This window comes from Calypte anna, chromosome 9, assembly GCF_003957555.1.
Source record: "Calypte anna isolate BGI_N300 chromosome 9, bCalAnn1_v1.p, whole genome shotgun sequence".
NCBI classification, from domain to species: Eukaryota; Metazoa; Chordata; class Aves; order Apodiformes; family Trochilidae; genus Calypte; species Calypte anna.
This window is the reverse complement of record NC_044255.1, coordinates 23,478,892-23,500,585: the sequence shown is the minus strand read 5'-3', so window position 1 is coordinate 23,500,585 and position 21,694 is coordinate 23,478,892. Positions and strand designations below refer to the sequence as shown.

At 42.3% G+C, this 21,694-nt stretch overlaps 1 protein-coding gene across 3 annotated transcripts in view; it reads right to left on the bottom strand.

The window, feature by feature from the left end:
* Positions 1-13,016, bottom strand: part of PPM1L (protein phosphatase, Mg2+/Mn2+ dependent 1L) — a 76,537-nt gene extending 63,521 nt beyond the window's left edge. The window contains exon 1 of one of the 3 annotated variants that reach the window (XM_030456000.1): positions 12,432-13,016. In XM_030456000.1, the coding sequence (XP_030311860.1) occupies positions 12,432-12,830 (399 nt within the window). In that variant the 5' untranslated portion in view covers positions 12,831-13,016. The remainder of the gene's footprint in view (positions 1-12,431) is intronic. The other 2 variants (XM_030456003.1, XM_030456002.1) reach the window with 2 other exon arrangements.
* Between the last annotated feature and the right edge of the window lie 8,678 nt (positions 13,017-21,694).

Genomic DNA, 21,694 nt, shown 5'->3' with positions numbered 1-21,694 from the left:
CTTCTATGATTCTATGAAATGACTGATGAGGTGCCAGACTCACAGGACACGTGTGACAAATCTGTGACATCCAAAGTGAGTTTCAGCTTTCAAATCAGCCACTGGGGCTGGGAGTTAACAAGAAACCAGGAGTGTCCCTCACCCTTGTCATCCCAGCTCCAAGAGCTGGAGACCTTTCTCACACTCATGCCTTGTAACCTTTATCACTTTTTAAACCAAAAAAAATTCTATTTCACAACAAAAAGCTGAAAGAACTGATTTAAAGCGTGACAGACAGTAGCCCAGTGCTTGGCTAATGTTGAAATCAGGGTTTCTCAAAGTGACAGGGACAAGTCAGTGACATTATTTTGGCCCACAAAGACCCATGGCAGAGATGTGAACCAAGCATTGATGGTGCTGGGTCTCAGGTGCCAGAACTTTCTTGACATTAAGAAACTAAAGTTAAGACTGCAAAACCCAGGAGCAGATGATGATGTTACATTAAATAATAGAAGGCACACAGTTCCCAGTGTCCAACAGAGAGAAAAAAGGAGCAGTTTGAACTTGGAGAAGGAGAAGGGGACTATAAAGTTTTATTTTCAGTTGTGCTGCTGACTTGTATCAGTCAGACAAGGGACATAAGCAGAAACTGAAGCCTGTAAAGTGATCTGAAAGCACCTGTCTGCAGAGAGACAATAGGTTTTCATGCCACACTTTTGAAATCCTTTTGATCAGAAGCACAGCAAGGTCGACTTAAAACCACTGTGACAGACAAACTGCCAAGTTTTAATGTAAAAAAATTTACAAATGTAAAAAAAAAACCCACACCAAACCCTCAGTGTTTGTCACTGAAATTGTATTTAGGTCTCCTACCAACTGGCTATGCTGGGAAACAAAACATTCCAATAAAAATACCTCTTCACTCTGATAGTTTTGAGGTTCTGGCCTTTCATGTTATTCATCTACATGATTTTCATCTTCTTTCACAGTCAAGTTTTTCCTTAATAAGAGACTCAGCACCCACATGCCAAAAAAGCTTTTAAAACCTACATTCCAAACAACTAATTCCAAAATGCAGCTGGACACACTTTCTTTTGGCTCTCCTGCCATGGCATCATGTGTTGTTTAGAGTTCATTAGAAGCAGCTCTCCCAATTGTCACTCTTGAAAGATTATATGAACAGCTTCAAATATACAAACTCTGAGCCTGGAGTACAAAACCCAACACATCCCAAGAGATACTCTCTTTTACTCCAAGTATATTTCTGGTCATCATATGCAAAAAAATCAGTATACAGCAACCATCTTGAGCTGCTCTATGGCACTACCAGGCAGGCCAGCACTGCTCTTTGCAAGGAGGCAGATAAGGAAGATAAAGATGGGTTTTTTTTAAGCAAAACAAAGCAAACAAAACCAAATGTTATTTAAAAAGAAATCTATTCACCAAATTTATATCTCAAAAGCTGAGAAAAGAACCCATCACCTTAAAAAGATTACTTATTAAAATAATAGACTAGAAATGATCCATACTTGCCTCTGCAGGTTTAAGAGAAATAGTTACTAAATTGGTAATATTTATGGTAATATCTACTATGTCCTACCAGAGCCAGAGGCTTTGAGCAGATCCAGATGAGGACACCAGTACTTTAAAAAAAGGAGAAAAAGAAGGTGAAGTTTTTGAAATTGACAGTGTTATCATCATGCTGTGTCAAGAGGTTAGAATTAGCTGTGTGAATCAGGTAGAATTAGCACCAATTCTTGTCTGAGCTGCTCTAACTCAAGTTGTAACTGGACTCTGAGGATGGGACCTGATTTTTCAGGGACAATCTGGCCACAAATCTTACTTGGTTTTATGGTTCTGCTTTTATTTGCACAGGAAGACAGACACACAGGGCCAAAAAAAATCTCACCAAATCCATAATTGATAGTAAATACAATTCTCTTTTTCAGAAACAAGACAAAACAAAAGAAATGTGAACTGATATATCAGGACATACAATTGCTAAATACTACAGCAAAAAAAAAAAGAAATTCAGGTTGATGATTTAAATGTTTGTCTATTTAAACCATCACAGAAAATGCTTCTTTAAAACACTGATTAAAATAATTCCATCCTGGAGGCAGGAGATTGCTCCTGCCCTAAAAAGTTAAAAATATCACCATTAACCTCAGCAACAATTCTCTAATTGCCAAAGATTACAAATCTTTTATGCAACATTCATCCACTGAGAATTCAATCACTCTGCTTTGCCTTCCAAAACCACCACTGCAATAATAGTTGAAAGGCAAATCCCTTTAAAAAAAAAGTCTAAATTATGTGATTTTATAGGAAAGCATTATTTTATAGGAGAGCATTATTTTACAGGAGAGCATTAAACATTTTACAAAATGAAAATGTCCTTCATACCAATCTCTCTGTAAGTTAATGTAGCATCTCCAACACTATTTATGCATGGACAGAACAAGAAGAGGCACTGCTTGGAGCTCTTCTCTGACCTCTCAGTGCCAGTTGGCACTATGAGACAAGCAGCTGGGCCCACATTTTGCTCAGCCCTGAGCAGTAAGGACTCTTGATCTGTGCCAGCAAACCAGGGACCATCAGCAGAAGCAAAGAAGGCAAAATCTGAGTTTTCAGAGCACCCAGAGTTATGAAACTGTTTCTTTCAAAAGCCATAACAAAACACTGCCAGGAGTGCAGAGAGATAAACCAGGATTCATCCTAAATCCCCAGAAATAACCCTCACACTACACCTCCCTGGGTCTGGATCTCAGGCAGTATATAAACTGTCATACACTGAAACTAAAAAAGCAGTTTTCCTGTGATTGTGCTGGGGCAGTTTGTTACTGAACACATCCAGCTTTACATCTAACCTGTGATGCACAACCATGTGCTGCTACTCTCCCTTTCCTACTCAACCTTTTTGCCTTCCAGTCCCAAGCTCCACTTCTCCTCTCCCACTGGGAGTCCCTGTGCCTTGTTATTCCATTAAGAACACGGGAATGCTTGGAACTGGATGGCCAGAAAAGGTAGCAAAAGTGGGGTTTTTCAAGCAGTTGCTAAAAACTTCCCTCCCTGGCCATGGTTCAGGGTTAACTGCCTCCCCAAGCATGCACTGCAACAAACACCACTCACCTTCAACCTCTCTCCAACAGGAACCCCAGCAGCATCCTGCAAACATCCCCAGTCCTCAGGGAAGCTGCTGAGATCAGGTGTGCTGAACATCATGATACCAGTGCCAGGTGATCATTATCACAAGTCTTTCACAACAAAATCTTGTTTCATCTCACTGAGAGGAGGACACGAGTTGTAACACAATCACCTACAAGGATTGTGGTCCTCCTGATTCAGTCAGACCAGTGCCTCCCAGTTAACACCACTTTGAGTCTCCTGCCCAGCATTGCAGCAAACTGGTTTTGTCTGCTCTGTAGTTCTTTTCTTGCCTTCTTTCTGCATGATCTCCCTTTTCTTCCATACCAATAAATGGCCAAACTTAGGGTGGTCAGGAGCAAATAGATATTTAATATTTAGATATTTATATACTACCTTTGTTCAGTTCTTTGTTCTATTCTGCTTCTCAGCAGAAATAAACTTGCTGTAAGCACTTTGACTGTATTTCAAATTTAAAAAACACCTTAAAAGCAACTTTCCCATCCAACATCATGTCCTACACATCTTTCAAAAAGCCTGTGTAGTTTAAAAAAAAAAGGCAACTAGATAAATTAGGGAAAACAAAAAATCACATTCAAATGCAGCAAAGAATATGAAAGCTCAGGGCTATAAACATTAAAAAAGACTAAAGAGACACCATCATGTTTCCTCCTACTCCCACACTCTGTTTCCACTTGCTAAAGCACACAGCTTTGCACAGACATTTTATTTAATGCTGATCACAATCAGGTATTTCAATCCCTCAGCTTAAGTGTGTGCTTGGAGTAAACACACATTTCAGGGGAAGTACTGACATGGGTGCAGCCCACATGCAGAATACCTGCAAATAAATCATGTTCCACTTAAAATGCAAGTTTTAAGCAGGGCAAGTGATGCATGGCACACCAGAGAACTGTATAATGGGCCACACTCTTTCACTTATCAGAAGAAATGTTTCATGCCCTCCAGCAGTTTTCTCTCTGCTAGAGAATGAAAAAGTAAAGAGATTTATTACATTAAAAAGCATATGGATTGAAAGCAGTACTGTATGACAGTTTCAGCTATTATAACAGAACTTAATAAAATCAAATGTTTACCCCTGGAGGGGATTTGGAGAAATATAAGCTTTTCCAACATGTATAACAATAAGAAAACTTGCAAGGGGTAACATTGTCATGCTGAAAGTAAACTCAAAAAAAGGTTCATTTCCCTAGGGGAGCTTTGAGGTTTGCTGACAGGAGGTGCTGTGCCTAATTGCATTGTGGTTTTGTAGTTACAACAGCTCCTTTGATTGTCTGGCTGGAGATGGCAGCTGCTCACAGAGCTGTGAAGCAGATAAGGTGGGAGATGATGAGAGCCACCACTGTTTCAGCATCACAACCAACTGGTAGCAGCAGCACTGGTACCCCATGCTGCCACAAAGCTCTCAGGAGGTCCTGGTGGCACCCAAAGAAAAGAGGGATGCTTCTCCCTTTCTTCCTCTCCCTTCATCCACTCTGCTCCATCACAACTCTACCCCTGCTCTCCCCCTGTCCCAGCTCAGTGCCACATGTCCCAGGTGCTTTCCTGGAATAACTTTTTTACAAGAATACAAAGGAACTTAGATTTCCCCTCCCACCCCCATTCAGATTCTTTTATGGCTGGCAATTTACTCCAGACCTGAAAGGATACTTTGGAGAAGTACTTTCTGTTCTTTTGATTTCTTGAATGTGATGGGGATAGTTCACTGACAGCAGATCAGGAATAGCTTTCCTATCTAAAAATCAGACTTTATGGCATAACTGGGCAGTTATTTAGACAACTGACTTCCCCTGACTCGATTTATTACCCATTCTGGCACCTGCAAACCTTTTTTTCTTGTGAACTGCAATGAGATTTACTTTTTTTTTAAAGCTCTGCTGCTTGCAAATGAAATCTCTACATTTGGCAATAAGTTTCAGACTGCTTTAACAAAAACACTTAGTGAAGTGTGTAACCCTAGCTAAACAACAGGGCTAATGGAAATAAACAGCCTAAAAGAAAGAAATTCTCCAACTTAATGCAATTACTGCTTCTGCATACAGCTTCAAATGGTCTGGAGATCAAGAGCTTTGTCAGGATAGAAACTTTCTTTTGGAATTGCCTTCCCTGTCACCCTATTACCTTCAGGGTGAACTGAAACTCTACAGGGCTAATAAAGGCAGAGGGACATTAAATCTTTATGATCTTCTTTTACATGGAAGATCTGCTGGGCTGTCCATGAGTCAGAGGAACTGGTCTGGCCAGCTGTGCTGCTCTCTAGTGATAGAGTCACCCGTGGTGTTTGTGATAACATGAGCCTGGTCTAGGAAGTCAGCAACTGGAGGGAACTGATAGCTATGAAAGCTGTTTGAAAGAAAAAGAGCATCAGTCAGACCTCCTCCCTATTTTGGGAGGCAGTGGCACAGGACACCCATTCCCAAACCCATTACACTGAGGTTTTCCAACTGGGGCACACACTCTGCAGATCATTTTTATCACCGTGGACGTGCCACACACAGGAGCTCAGATTCCTGCCTGGCTTTGGCACAAACCTGAGCTGCAGAGCAAGCACCCCAGCAAAACCAGCTCTTCCTGGGTCTGCTTGGGTCCTGCAACACACAAGGACCCACCTGGTGGAAAGATCCAAAGGCTGGCATGGGCAAACTGAGCACAGCTCCTTCTGAGCATCCTTTCAATGGGTGAAGGTTGCCAGGATGCTCAGGCACAAAACCCTGGTGACAACTGCTTGGACAGCAAAGGACACGGGTGTGTGGGTGAGGTTTGTTTTGTGGGGACACAGGGTAGGGAGGATGGCAGTAGAGTCCAAAGGGCTGGGTGAGTACACTTAGGTTTTCAGGTTTTCACAAATATTACAGTGAAGAAGTAGAGCTAGAGGCGTGTGACTTTCTCTGCATAATTATAGCAGCTGCCACTCTTTAATTAGCTCTGGAAATCGTTTCAAGGGCATAGATTCACACCAAAGGGCACTAAAACAGCAGCTAAGGATTTAGTTCCTTTTTTTCCAGGCTTATCACGGCCTATCCTGCAACTGAAGTGGAAGAGCAGGTCCTGAGCCTTGAGGCCCAAGAAACATCAGCCCCAGATAGCTCTGGATTGCCTTTCAGGGTCAGAAAATGTGAACAATCTCATGTGTGACCATTCCTGAAGGGATCAGCATGTTCAGTGGGGTTGAAACCCCCACCCTGGGGTTGGGGACAAGGTGAAGCACTGCCCATAGTTTCCCATCTGTGAAGGCAACATGTTCTGAGGAAACACTGCCAGAGGGACCTGACTCAGAGGGACAGGGTTGAGGAATCCTGAGAGCAAGGGAAAATGTAGAGGTGTCACATCCAGTGCTTGGGAAGCCAGCAGCTAGTACTGGGCTTTCCTACAGTGCCAAGACTGTGGAGAACTGCAGCCACTGGCAAAAACTACACAGCAGCCAAGTAAAGCATCCATATGTCAGGAGATTGTTTAGAAAGTGCCAGAAGCCACAGTTTTAAGGAACAATTTTACACCGTAAATATTTGGATGTCTAACAACAGGCATGAAGAAGAAAAAATACAACTCTGGTCTAAAAGAGCTACTGAGAGCATGACACTGAGACAGAGCAATCTGCTGTTTTAACTAACCCCACAGGACAGAAGAATCCACATTCTCCCTCACACTATTGAACACAAAAATATCTGAGTTCCTGACCTGCAGAATGGAATCGATCAAAAGCCTCCAGCTGCAAAACACTGTTTCAATTTGTTTATTAAACATCCAGGCCAGACACCAGGTTAAACAGGACCAGGCTACCAGATCTTCACCATTGCCTGTGCAGGGTAAGCAGGATCAGTGGCACAAATGAGCACATTTTTAAGCAGTTTAAGAGGCTGCTCCTATCTGAGCTTTGATCCACCTTTAGAGATTGCCTGTGTACCTAAGGCCATGGCTCCAGGAGTGCTTCTGCAGGGGATCAAGTTCAAAAGCATCAGGCACTCTAACCACTGCAGTCAGAACACATTCCTGTTCCCTGGCTGTGAAACCTCCTCCTCTCTATGGCAATGGAGGAGCTGCTCAGCATCCACCAGGCAGCAAGAGAATATCCACAAACACTTGTTATGGAATTGTCTCAGTTACTCAAGATTCTGGTGAAACTTTCCTAAGCTGAGAGCATCTAAGAATCAAAACTGATTTAATTAAATCACTGGCAATCAGTTAGCTGCCCGTGTTCTTAAACATGGAAGCACTGATTCCAGCTGAGCTGGCAGACTACAGCTAAATTTAATTGACTTTTTGATTTTTATAAAAATTAGAAAAGACTCAATTCTACAGTCAGTGGTAGAGCTGGAGGAGCCAGCAATGAGATCCTATTTCCAGTTACATATTTTTAGACCGTTTTAATCAATTTTGTCACACTTCTGTGACTTAAAAGAACATACTGTGTAGACTTGAAATCAAATAAGCGTGGGTTTAAGGGTGACAATCACGGCTCTACAACATGATATCCAAGAATCAAAACTTGGGTGAACTAAGAAAACTGAAATAAATGTTCCTATGTGTCATCTTAACTTATATTTTAGGCCACTGGTGTGGACTTTATAGGCAGGTTTGAGACTTCCATATCAACATGACCTCACCTATGTAAATATTTATTCAAACATCAGGCACTTTGTAGAGGATACTGGATTAGATACTCAAGGAAATGACTATAAAAGGAAAACTATCCCAGTGGTTTCTTATTTCAAAACCATAAAGCCTCCAAGACTTCACCTTATAACTAGGCTGCAACATTCATACAACCTGAAAGCTGTTGTTTGATTTATTCTTGTATCTCAAGCCATTAATCCTTACTGCACCTTTGCTCAAAAGTAAGATAGATAAATTGTCATCATTAAGTCTGACTAAGTAGTTAAGTATCAGAAGAACAGGTTTTGAATTAGAATTAGCAGATCCAGATAAATTTAGAAAAAAAATTATCAGAATGGTTAATTTTCTCTTCTTTCAGCACAGCATCAACACCTTCTGCTATTAGGATCAGAAATTAGGAAAAAAGAAAAAAAAATCCAAAGATCAAAATGAAAATATTAGCTCATTAGTTCATACTTTGTAGAAGGCAAGTATCTCCCAGCTGTCAACTATCATCTCTGATTAAATGGAATAAATTTCTCACCATCAGTGCCTGAAAAGATGCTCATCATCATAGCACAGTCTACACCCAGGTGAGTTCAGGTCATTAGTTTGTGAGGGGTTCCAAAATCATGTTAACTGGTGTGAACTCCTCCTCACTAAAGGAGGATGAGACCCCCTTTTTTTGTGTTTCTTTGTAAGTCAATCAGTAACCAGAGACTTCTGCCAACAAACAGTTCATGCTGCTGATTTCAAGGGCCTGTGGCACACAAAGCATGAAGAGATTCTGTATGTGGTTACAAACATTAGCCAGCAAATTCCCTCCTTTCACATTTAAGCTCCTCAAGTTTTCCCTATGCTATGAACAGAAATAAAAAAAAGGTGGATTTCACATCCTGCAACGCACTATCAGCAACTCTAGAAACCAATTCTATCATGCAAAAATGCTCTTATTCACACCTCTGGGTTGGAAGGAACAAGCCTTGCTGTGCTCCTATTTAAGGAGGCTCAGAGAAATAAAAAGAGCAAGACATTTTTATGAGACAGTTACTGAGCTTTAATTTCTCTGCTGTTATCCAGATGAGTTTATGACTGCAAACAAGCACAGGCAGCATACAAGGTACTATCTGGTACTATAATTATTTTTAAAGCCTTCACCTGATAGGGTTAGAAAGAAACAATTACATACAACGTAGCCATAACCACAAAACTGCAGATGGTAGCTGAGCTACTTTGTTCCTGTTTAATAATGGGATCTCATTAAACTGAGTACTTAAACTTGAAATAGTTGAGAAAAGAAGCCTTTAGTAAATGGTAGTTAAAACAGCTAAATCATTCTGATTAGGCACCCATCCTTCCTTTGCTCATTGTTACCATTTATGTCATTCACCACTTCTCAATCTTGCAGTCTGGGCAGCCCCAAAACTTCTAAATAAAGGGGAAGAGGGGTGAAAAAAAAAAAACCACAAAGAAAAGGCACTCTCAAGCCATCCTTAATCCATATAAAGAAGCTGATGGGAGAAAAGACAGGTACATTATATTTTTCTGCTTTGATTCTAGGTTTGATCACCTTGAAGACTCCTTTGGCCAAAGTCATTCAAGTGAGACAAGAGGCAGAAACTTTCCTCTGTTCTTTGTTGAGTTCATTTCTTTGCTCTCCACCTGCTCTGCATTATTCTTCAACCTTCAAGAAGCAAACTAACTTTTTGTACCAGAAGACTGAATTACACACCATGGATCAGGTTCTGTCTCTGAGCTGTTATTGCCTTTCACAAGCAATCCCAGCACCACACTGGATCCTTAGCTGTAACAGAGAACACTAATCATTATTTTTCCTTACTGCTTTCTCATCAAGATAGCACAAAATCTAAGTGTCTGCCAACCTACCCAGGCTAAAGTTTTCAGATGGAAATGACAGAAAAGTAAACTTTATGGAAAATGCTGGCAAGATTTAAGCAAAACCCAGAAATCTTTGTAAATTAGCAGCACACACTTATTCACACTACTTGAATTATGCTTCTCTATCCTTCCACTTCAACATGATATGGCAGGAAGTAATTAGCAGAGACACACTCTCTTGTATATAGCTGGAAAGAATTCATCTAGCATCTCATTTGTGGTATTCTCTGTTTGGAAAAAACTAATTTTCCCCATTTAGAACAGTTTGTTTCTCATGAAACTCTAGAGATCTGCAGTTCTTTGTTCCTTAAATACACATAAAATACAGGAAATGGAATCTTCACAAAGGCTTTGCTCCATGTGGAGGTAAAGTGTTGCACAGAGTCATTTATCTTGTTAAAAAAAAAAATAAAATAAGACATCCAGAAAACCAATTCAAGTAGAGGTCTGAAGTCTAATATTGTGTTCTATGGATTAAACACAAGCATTAATTTCTCCTCCCCTTCTCTTCTCAAAACTACAACACCTGCTTAGATTAACACCTATTTTTAACTTTTTTTTTTCCCTACATGCACAACACAGTTCCTGCTCTTTTGATCAGTTTTACAAAAAATCTAGAGAACTGGTTAAGTCATTAATGATTAGGCACCTTTTTGGAGCAGCAAAGGCCACTAAGAACATCTAGGAATTCCATTAGAAAGATAAATAAGAGATAAATATATATTTCAAATATTAATTTTAGTAAGGTTTGGAGAGAGATCTCCCAAACCTTTCAAAGTGACAGGCCCCATACAAAAGCCTCATACTTTGTCACTGAATCCATGAGAGCAAGTTCTGAGGAATCAAAACCCAAAAGGCAAAGAAGCTTTCCAGAGATGCAGTATTATCATTAAAATATCTTAAGGATGAAATTCTAAGCTCCACAACAAAACAAACACACAAATAATACATATTTATAGGGCATATTCCTGACATTTATCTAGTCTCTGTGTTAGTTTTGAATTATTTAATAAACAGAGTTTGTGACAAAGTAGAAAGCAAGATGCACAGGATACAAAACTAAAGAAAGAAATAAGATCTCCCTTTCACAATGCCAAAGTCTAAGTGTGCAAGCCGCACTTCCAGCTCTAACAATCTCAGAACACTGTTTCAAAACATGACAGGGATATTTCTACAAACTTGTTTGGGCTGATCAATTCAGACAAGGAAAACTGTCAGTTTAGACAAAGGGGAAGAAGTCAAGAGGACAGAGCACCTTTCATCCAAATCCTCAGAAAACAAAGGAGCTGGGTGTACCAACCACACTGACCAGAGCTCACATTCCTCCAGAAGATGTGTTTCAGTTTGGGACATGCAGACATTCCTACCTGCATTCCTCAAAAAGCCAATGAATACTGAACTGGCACAAATATGCCAGTAAGAACTGGCACAACTGTGCCCCAGCTGAAGTCAGACAAAACAAGGAGAATAGTTTCACAACCAGAATTTTTACTAAGCCAACAATTTTCAGTACTCAAAGTGTTCTGCATTATTTTAAGGAGTGCAAAATGTTAAGACATTGTGAGGCAGCAGTTGGAGAAACACCTGAGTCCCTTTACAACCCTGCAGGCAGCAGAAGAGCAGCTTTCTGCCTAAGGCCTGGATTTTTCTGGCCACACTTCCAGGTTCAGAGGGGCAGCACTTGCCACTTGTGTGCTCCACTACTGTCTGGGCAGTGCCAATGCTTTTCTAGGAAAGACTTTGACTCCTTGATCTGTGAAAGCTGCTGGAAGAACACCCAAGCTCTCCTGCTGCCTCACCCATCCCCTTGGCAGGAGCATTTCTGCTCCTGCATTTCTCTGCAGCTTCCATCATCCCAGCAAAACCAGTGAGGTGATCTCATACCCAGCACAGTGGTTGCTGGAGCTAACTTCTCACACAAGGACAAATTCTTTGTCCTTTTCCACAGTTATGAAACCCGTGCTTTGTACTGTGCAGAAAGCTATGTGGCAGCCCCACAATCCTATACAAAGAGGAAGCTATACTTTTAACATTTGTCATCTGTAACAAATGAAAATATCCCATCAAGCTGGACAAATGACTACATAGGGCAACCCTAAAGGTAATCACCCTGCCTAAAAAAGTTAAGAGGTTAAACACCAGCAAGTTTCCAAATGACAGTTTTCCTGGCTTTCCACTAGGGAGGGGACAAGTCTGACAGCAGAGTTGTAAAGACTTAACAACCACATGCAATTCACAAACATTGTGCTCATTCCCAGTGACTCCCTGGTTTTCACAGGAGAGAGAATGACTGCCAAGCCACGTTTTACACACACACACACACACACACACACACACACACACACATGCCTGCCTTAAAGAGGACTCCTCTGTAACCAGTACCAGAGCCCCAGCTCCTGACAGGAGGGGGAGAGCAGCACTGTGCCAAAATCAGATCACACCACACTTCTCTGTAACAAAAGATGACTCCAGGGAGTTTGTGCTCATCATCGTTATTCCATGCACGTAAGAGCCACCTCCAATGGCTTTTACTTCAATTAAACCTTCCCTACTAGAAAGGGCAGGGGGGGATATAAACACACATCTATACCATGCTGGTTGTGAAAGAAAAAGGGAATGGAATATCACTTCCCCCAGTTTAGAGGCTCCCCCAACCCCCCACCCCCCACAAAAAAAGGCAAAGAAGCCCCCCAGTGTTTCAAGATAACCTGGGGGGACAGAACACATCCTGCAACCATCCTCCCCCACCCCCCACTCCCTTTCTTTTTGTTATTTTCCAGCTAAGCACTTGCCTCTCCTCCGTGCCCATCAAATATCCCGAAGATGGAGGGGTGAGTCTTGTTCACCAGGTCAGTGATTACTTCGAACCTGTCCTCCATGTGATCCCTCCGGCCTTGGATGGAGTAGACAGCCACGTTGTGGCTCTTGAACTCCCAGGTCTTGGAGAACTCAGCGTCCAGCACGTCTAGCCCCCCGAGCCTGTCATTCTGCATGATCTCGGCCACTTTGCCCTTCACCATCTTCACCGCATCCCTGCTGGACTTAACAATGGTTTTCACCTCATCCGTGTGGAAGAAATAACTCCACAGGGCCAGGCTGATGCACAGCAAGAACAGGGTCTCCGGTCTAAGCAAGAAGTAACGCATGATCCGACCCAGCAGAGACAGCAAAGTCATTGTATCCTCTATCATTTATTATCGAGACCGTGTATCCCCACACCATGCAACGCTCACCCCGGCGGCTGGGATGGCCCTGAGCCGAGGCAGCAGCAGCCACTCACTCACTCAGTGCATGCTCCGCTGGGGCGCAGCCGGCGGGCGGGCGGGCGGGCAGCGCCGAGCCCCGCGCCCTCCGCTCCCTCCTCCCGCCGCCGGCCTCGGGGGCCGCTCCGCGCTCCGCCGCGGCGTCCCCGTCCCTCCTGCCCCGGGGCGTGGGGAGGAAGGGGAGAAGCCGAGGAGGAGCGGGCCGGGCTGGGGCGAGGAAGGCTCCGCCGGTGCGGTACACCCCGCGGCCGCGGGCTTCCCCCCCCCCTCTCTCAGAGCCCGAGCCCTCCGCGGGCGCCCTTTAGGCCGCTGCTCCGCCTCAGGGCCCCGCGGGAGGCCGCCGCGCTCCGCCGCTCTCGCAGCTCGCCTCGCCGCTTCGCGGAGGCAGCGGCCGACCGCAGCGAGGAGATGGCTGGCAGGGCCGCCCGCGGGTACCTGTCTCCCGTGTCCCCCACGCCTTGCGCCGTCCCTCCCCCGGGGCGGAGCGCCGACGCCTCCTCGCCCGGCCCCCGACCAAAGACTACAAAGCCCGGCGGCCTTCGCGCGGGGGCGCCGCCGCGGGGTGGTGGGGGCGGCGCGAAGGCTTCTGGGATTTGTAGTCCGGAGGGAGAAGTAGGGAGAGGTGAACGGGGGGACGTCGAGCTGGGCCCGGGGATAAGGTGGGTGAAAAGGGGTGCAGAAGGAGCAGCCCAGCCCTGTCTGTCAGCAGCCTGTCCGGGATCTCATCAGGGAATACCAGGACAGCAAACGCTTGCCTGCAGCTGAGGTTTTTTCAGAACGCGGGCGTGAGCCTGTCAGTCACCCCTGGATTCTAAAAGCACTCCTGGTGCTAAAAACTTTGGAAACCAAGAGACAGAACAGTGCTGAGAGTTTTCTAGAGGATAATCTTACAGGATTATGAGTTAGTCTCCAGTGGCATTCACAGGCTTGCTGGTGCAGGGGAACCAAAGCAGGAATTTCTGAACGACTAAATTGCTGGTAGCTAGCTTAGACAGCATTTTAACAGGGGAAAGAAAAAAACTACTCAAAACGTGGATTCTGTTTCTCTCACCCATTTCTCTAAGTCACCCTTTTTCTGCTTGCTGAGAAGCAATGGAAATGAGAAGCTGAGAGTGTGTGAGCAGCAGTTTGCAGGAGCACAAACAACTCGGCGTAGCGCCGGAGCTGCGAAGGAGCTGGAGTGATTTTTCAGCCAGCTGGCAGACTGGGGGGCTGAAAACTGACAAAATTTGTCAACCAGAGAGTAGGACAGTTGCTAGCACAGCCCAACACTTCAGAGTGGTGTTGAAAATGAACTAGAAAACCAGTCTGAAATTTTGAGTGGGAAATATTATTAAGGTGCCTTTCAAGCAAGGCTGTGTGGCCAAGCCTTCCTTGTTAAGGTTTGATAACAAAAGTCACACATAATCTTATATATAAATTATTGTTTTGGTATTTTTTTCAAAGACCAGCTTAAGTAAACTCCACAAACCCAAAGCTGGTTGACCAAAAGTTAATGATTTAAGCCTTTTTGTGCCTGATTCTTAGATCTTAGCTCTGAGGAAAGAGAATGACAGATGTTGTCTGTAACAAGGATTCTGCTTTCCATCTGGCAGGTACACAGCACATTTGTATCACAAAGAGCTATCCAAACATTTCAGGCCTGGAGAAACTCTTACCTTTGTCTCCCCATCTGTCACTGTGCACTTGAGTTGAGCTGCAGGGTCTTTACCTGAAAGGCAAAAAAAAAAAAAATACAGGTCCATGAGTTGGGCAACATGGTAACAACAAAAACTTGATGGGTATGAAATCGTATGACTAAACGTGACAAACAGGCTGAAATTAGTTGCACCAATGAAATAACATATTTTGCTTGTACAAGCTTTGTAGCTACATCTATCCCAAAGCTTTTTTCAGACTGAGGCCACACTTTGTGAATGGAGCTTTTCTATCAAAACTTCTGCTCTTAAACAAAGCCTCAGTTCTGCTCTATCTGAGCTGGGTCCTGGTGTGCCTGGAACACTGGCATCACCACACAGATCCTGCAGCACAGTCAATTTGTCTTTGTGTGTGTGCCCCCTCAGACAGCTCATTCCTTCTCCCTGGCTTTTTGCTGTGTCTGCTGCAGTGACTCTCCTCTGAGTCCTTCATCCTGCTGACTGGATGCCATGTGTAAGCAAAATGGGCTCTGTAATGACTGTGTTTGGTTTTAATTGCAATGCTCCCATGGCTTTTTTTTTCTCTTTGTTTTTTAAAATTCTATTTGATTTCTTGTTTAATGAAAGATAGAATAAATGTAACGATGCTGAGAATGCTGCTCACCTCACCACCAAGTAAGTAGTAAGTCATTATTTATTTAATCCTCCTTTTAATGAGATATAATCATGCATGTGCTGCCAGGGAACAGTGACTTATGTGACAGTTTTGTCTCACTGATGGCAATTTGAGTGCAGCCTGTGGGGTTAAAAAGTGAAATAAAGTAGTTTCAAACCAGAGAGTGCCCAAATCTCTCTTCCAGCCACCAGTGTGTATCTCCTCATAGTTATTTCAGTTGCCAAGGCCTGGTATCTCTACACTCTCCAAAAACTTTCTCCAAAGAAGAGAAGGGTCAAATGCCCCCAGGAGCAGAAGCTGCCTTGGAGCAGTCCATTAACAACCTGATGATTGCTGCCCATCTCCCATTGCATTACACTTACTTAATACTGCAAGAGACTTTGAGTTGGTTCTAAAAGCATCTTGGCTGGGAAAATAAATATAATTTGAAACACTCTGCAGCTGCAGAGTGCCTGTGGCTTTCTGAAAGGGAGGCAGATGAAACAAAAGGGTACAGGCAAAGTCTTGTTTGGCTCAAGAGATGCAACAGGGCAGCAATTGTCATGGTCCTAGGGCTGTCTCACAGTACTCCATCTAAATACTCAGCATTAGAAACAGAACTGTCCTCTAATAAAATGCTAATAATCCAGGATTAAGCACAAGTTCTACACAAAAGCCCCATAAAGTGCAAAATTCAAAGCCATGTGGAAACATGGCTGACCCAGAGTGGGCCAAAAATCCCATGTACAGGTTTCACTGTGCCCTCCATGGCTGAAGCCTGCACTGCCTACTCGAGCAAGTCTGCCCAGTGGAGAGACAGGACTTCCAAGTGCCAAACACATTCTTTTAAACACTGGAAATCTACAATAAAAAATCCATAAATATTTGAGATATCGGTTGTAACTGAAGGGTTTCATTTTTGAGTTTGTTGGCGGGGGAAAACTCTTGATTTTTGTTCATTTGTGAAAGGAATGAAAAGCCAACACTGAGTTAGCATCACAAATAAACTCACTCTGTAATGACTTGAATCTGTGGAACAAGCATTTCTTGCTCAACAGCTCCTCCTATTGCTTAAGTGTAGCACAAAGATTTCAAGGCAGCATTTGTTTCCATGCCTTGGCTACAGAAGCAAATAATCTGCTAATATTAACATGTATTAATCCTATATTTACTGTTAAAATTGACCCAAAATGCTATATGTTACCCGAGATGGAGAAAAAAGGGAAATTATTTTGGGTCTGAGAGAAGAAAAAGCAACATACATCTTCCATTCATGGTCAATTTTCATGGTACTCAGAAGTAAAAAACAGAAAAGCATTCCCTTTTTGCTAGCCTGCACAACACCAAAGGTGTCAGCATTGTTGTTTCTGCCTTGCAAAAAGGATTTTATTTCTTTTTTTAATTGTAAGAAGCCTCATTTTGTAAAGGTATTTACAAAGCTAACAATAATAATAACATCAATTTTAAAATTATTTCATTAGCTGTAGTTTCAAACTGAATTTACTATTATTTTACCCTGGGGCTGAACAAAGATGATATTATGCTGAATGGGTCATCAGCTTTACTGGACAATTTTACTAACATGAGGCACTGAGTTTGATGGAAATTTCCTTGTAAGAATGCTACTAAAATCTGTATAATTTTTGTTTAACATTTAACATTCTCTGAGATGTTAAACCATGCAGGATGTGCCTGATGTTTTCTACTGTATTTGGAAAGCCTTCTCAGGATTTTCAGCTTCAAACAGTGTTGTTAGCAGAAATCAGAGACTCACAGCAATGTAGCTTGCTGCAGGTTAGTCCCTTCATTGAAGAACTTGCAGAACACTGCAAGTTATACCAAAATAATCCCAGAAACCTACAGAGCCATCTCCCTCTTCTTCTCTTAATATATAAAACCAAAATAGAAAAATTAGTACCAATGATAACTCTAAACCTTTTTGGGGTTTTTTTGCATGTCAGGAGCAGAATTGCAATGCAGTAAAATCTCTGATGTTTTTCTTTTCAGTTGTTTTAAATAAATAAATCCTACAGTGTTAAGGATGTTCCTTGGCCATGGCAGAGGAACAACAGTATAGCAATATTATTAACTGCTTCCTGCAAGAGTTTTGAAAGCAGGTTTTAGTTTTAGTTTTTCTGCCACTGATTTTTATCCTTTCTTCCGATCTCACTTGATAGGCACAAAACTCCCTCAGATTTGTTGCCAGAATGTTTTGCTGCAGCAAATTGCAAGCACTGCAGGTAAATTCTGCCTTCTGCCCAGTAAACTCATGAGAAATCTTATTACAGGAATTTTGCTCATCTTGCACCTCTGTTGAAGAGAAACATTTGCAGATGCAGAAGGAAAACAGCAATTTTCCACACAAGTTGTTTTTTCTGGTTTTCCACGATTCTCAATTCTCCTTCCTCACTATAAAAACATCTCTGTGTGTGAAGTCTGATTTTCATTTATTTCATGGAAATATGAAGTGATCTTAGTGTCAGTGAGAATTAGAGCCCCAGGAGGCAGGGAAATAGAGTCTCTAAATAGAGAATAGAGACTCTATTTCTGGGAAATAGAGTCAAATTTTAGCAGTTTCTTTCATTTAAACCTAAGATCCTGCTATGGAATAATTACACCTGAAAGTAATGTTGTTTCAAGAAAACAGAAGTCAAAACCACTACCTCTACCACTGCAATTTCCCAACTAAAATAAGGGGTGTTTTTCATTACTGGTTACATGTTTTTACATTTACTTTTACAACCAGAACAAAATCAGACAGTATCACTATCTTGTGATACACACAAGGAGGAAAAGATGCCAATACTGGGTTTATGGGAAAATGTAACCAGGGATGTATTTTAGAAGGGAATTCTGGATTCTATCACCATACAGAACCTTGAATTAATACAGTCCTAGAATTGTAATAAAAATGCTGCTATTGTAGGTGGTAAGTAAAGCAATTGTTTAACAGTGAGGTCACATGCTGGTGTAAAGAGAATCTGCAGCTGGCACAAGGAAGTGAGATGGAAAGAAGCCAACAGGATGATGATATGATGCTGGTTTCTGTAGTGATGCACTTTTGAGGTGATCTAAATTCATAAAAAGTTCATGAAGAAACTATAGAACTGCCAGTGACAATGAAATGGGAACAAAAAGCTGAAGCCCCACTGGTGGGCTTTGCCTTGGAGCCTTTGGTGGGAGCACGAGCCCAAAATTTTGATTCTGAGTCCACCTCTCAGGAGCTCAATATTTCCATCTTCTTGGAAACGTTCACTGATTTATTCTGAGGTTTCCCTGGTTAGGCTGTCTGCATCATAATTATTCAAAACACACTTTTCCCTGTCAGTTTCTAGAGATGAACTCATTGAGAATTGGAGCATGACTGCAATATCCCCCAAAAAGCCTGGCAGATAAAGCCAAGGATGATCCTGCCTGTTCTAAAGTATTCCTTCACTGAAACAGCAGCAGAACTTTGCCTCAGTACTGAGGGAAGATATATTTGGAAATGTTTGTAAAGTATTTGCTGGTGAATTAATGCATCACAAGCTTAGCACTTTTCTGAAGAACTGCAAGATATGCTAGGAAAATATAAATAGCAGCTAAGCAATTTAGAATCCCTTTGAATTAGCCACAAACTGGCAGTGTTCTTATTAAATCTTTCTCAAGTTTCAACATAAAATGGTAAAAGTCAACAAAAAAAGTAATCTTAATTTTCTTCTACATTAGTTTTTACTTAGTTTTGCATATGTTTCTTGTCTGTCTGGACTAGATCCTCAGGCCAGCTAAGTGAGGCTGGTATCACAACTGAGAAGAGAGGGGAACTGAGGTTACAGGTATCATTTTGGTGATTTAATCTAAAACTAAAATAAACTGTGGACTCATCTGACTGCACAATTGAAACCAGATCCCAAGCTGTACTCAGTTTCATGACTGTTCTAGAGGCGAGTTACAAGCGTGGTGAATTTCAAAGGTGCAGCAGCAATCTCACCTTGACACTTTCCCTTAACCATACTCTTAATATAGGATAAAAAGTAAAACCTTCTACAAGGCATGATGGAGATAATTCAGCTCTGGGCTATTTCAGATTTCCTTGAGCAAGCCAGGTAAATTGGTTTTCTGACTGCTTTATAGTCCCTGAGTGGCATGAAGCAGGCAGCACGTGTTCCTTTTGTCTCTGGGAATATGTGATTGATTCTCCCACACTGCTTTCATATGAATTTTCATGTGCAGCTGCAGGGACAGGCTCCTTTTACTCAGTTCAAAAGACTAACTTATTTTCCCAGATTTTGGGGATGAAGAGATACTCAAACAAGGATGGTGGAAGAATTTTTTTATTGGGGTATAGAGAATTTATGAAGACTTTACCTATTTTAAAAATCATAGTGTTTATATTCATACCTGGTGCTTGAAGTTGGCTTGAAATGGGACTGTTGATAAATAAAGATGAAGGATTCATTCCTCTAGGGCTGAAATGGGATATGGAAAAGGAAGAGACTCAGACTTTCTCTAAAGTGCTGTCACAGCAAACTGAAGGAGCATTTCTGATGTCTACAGGATACAGACATAATCCTCCTCCAAGAGAAGTACAAAAACCCAGAAAGAAATACAGAAGTAATTAAAAATCAATAAATCAGAAGTTAACTGTTGGGGACACTCACAGAAGAAGACTTAAAATCCATTCTGCCTTTGGCAATAGGGACAAGCAGCTGAGAGGTATTTAGATATCTGTGTTCCACTGAATCATCAAAGTTTGGGTTCAAAAGAAGTGGAACCACTTAGGAAAGGGGTAATTCCCATACACAACTCTTCCTCAAAGATGTTTTAAGTGATGCAGAATCATAGATTCTGCACTGGATTAGAAGGCACCCACGTTCTATTCTTCTTGTGGATCTGCAGTGACAAAGACATTTGGGTTTTTTTGTTCTCCATCTTCTCATGGGCAAGATGTCTCGTGAGATCCAAATAGGATGGTTTGTACTAAAATAGCTGCATGGGTTGGTTGGTACCTTCAGCTGCCAGAGCTGTCTCTCCTTCCTTCCCACTTTGTGAAATATAGATACCACAGCACCATCTGCTTCACCACAATGCAGATTTGCTGCAGAGGAGCTGGATTTTAATGGGGAAAATCTGACTACAGAGAAATTGATGGCTTTCTTTTCATTTTCTTTTCTGTCTACCTTTCCCCCATCCCCTCCAATTCCCACATCAGTCTTAGGTCTCCTGAGGCACCAGACTGTGAAGCTGACAGCAGATGGGGAAAGGAGTTTCATCCAGCTGTGGGCTTCCCCACTGCTGCTCCTCTCTAGTGAGGATTCATTTCTGCACGTGAGCACAGCAAAACCTGGTGAGAGGGAGACAAGATCCAATCCAGTTTTCTTCCCTGTGTAAGCTCCACTGCTTTCAGCATTCTCCCAGCTCACAAAAAGTGCCACAATCACAGGATCTCTTTAAAAAGAGCAGAGTGACTGGCAGCTGCCTTCAGCTGACAAAAAAAAAAAAAAAAAAGGAGCAAACAAAGGAGGAGAGAGAGTGCAGAAGGAATGCAATGCATTTCCAGGGGTCCCTCTGCAGGAGGCTGTTTATCAGATGTTATGAACTGCTTTATTTATAGCTAATGGCTTTTCCAAGAACATTGTTCTCTGGTGACCTTTCTGCTTGCATTGAAAGTCAGGAGGCCTACTCTGCAAATAAATTAAATTATTTTAAACTCAAAGATGAGGGAAAGAAGCTTCTTGCTGTATTATTTCATTATTACCTACAGTATCTCCTGCTTTTTTACCTTATTATCATTGCTGGTCATTACAGAGAGCTAGTGTGCTCCATAATAATAACTAAACCTGGCAAGTGAAAGAAAATAACCACAACTTAACTTAATATGAGAGCTGAGGACACTTATCCAATAATCTGATCAGTTGCTTACACTGTCAGCTCCTTATACAGGGGATCTGCCTCTCAGTGGCCTCTGCAATGTCCAATCCATTGGTCAAATAATGGGACATTATTTGCTCCACAAATAAGGGACAGGGATTTGCACTCTTGCTGGCTAAAAGAATTAGTCATTGCTTCCTACAAAAAAAAAAAAAAAAAAACAGAAAGAAATAAGCAAATTGTTCCTCCAGCCCAACAGATCCAGCCTCTTCAGACTGTCAAGCCCACGCACAGTGACATGTTGGAGTTTGACTTACAGAACTGAGGTGTTTGCATCCAGAGGGAATTGTGTCCTGGCTTTGACCGCCATCTCTGCTCTCTTTGCTGTTTTTCCAACAGCAAAGCATAATAAGGTTCAGCAGTTCAAGGCCAGGTTATAGGAGACTCTGAGCAACCTTGTCTAGATGAGAGGTGTCCCTGTCCATGGCAGGGAGGTTGGAGCAGATGACCTCTAAGGTCCCTTTCAACCTAAGCCATTCTAGGATTCTGTGAGCACAGCAAATGCCAGCCTGCTGGAGTCCTCTGTGTCCCCAAGAGACATCTAATTCACCTCACACTGCCAGCAAGCCCCAGGTGGGGCATTGATGATA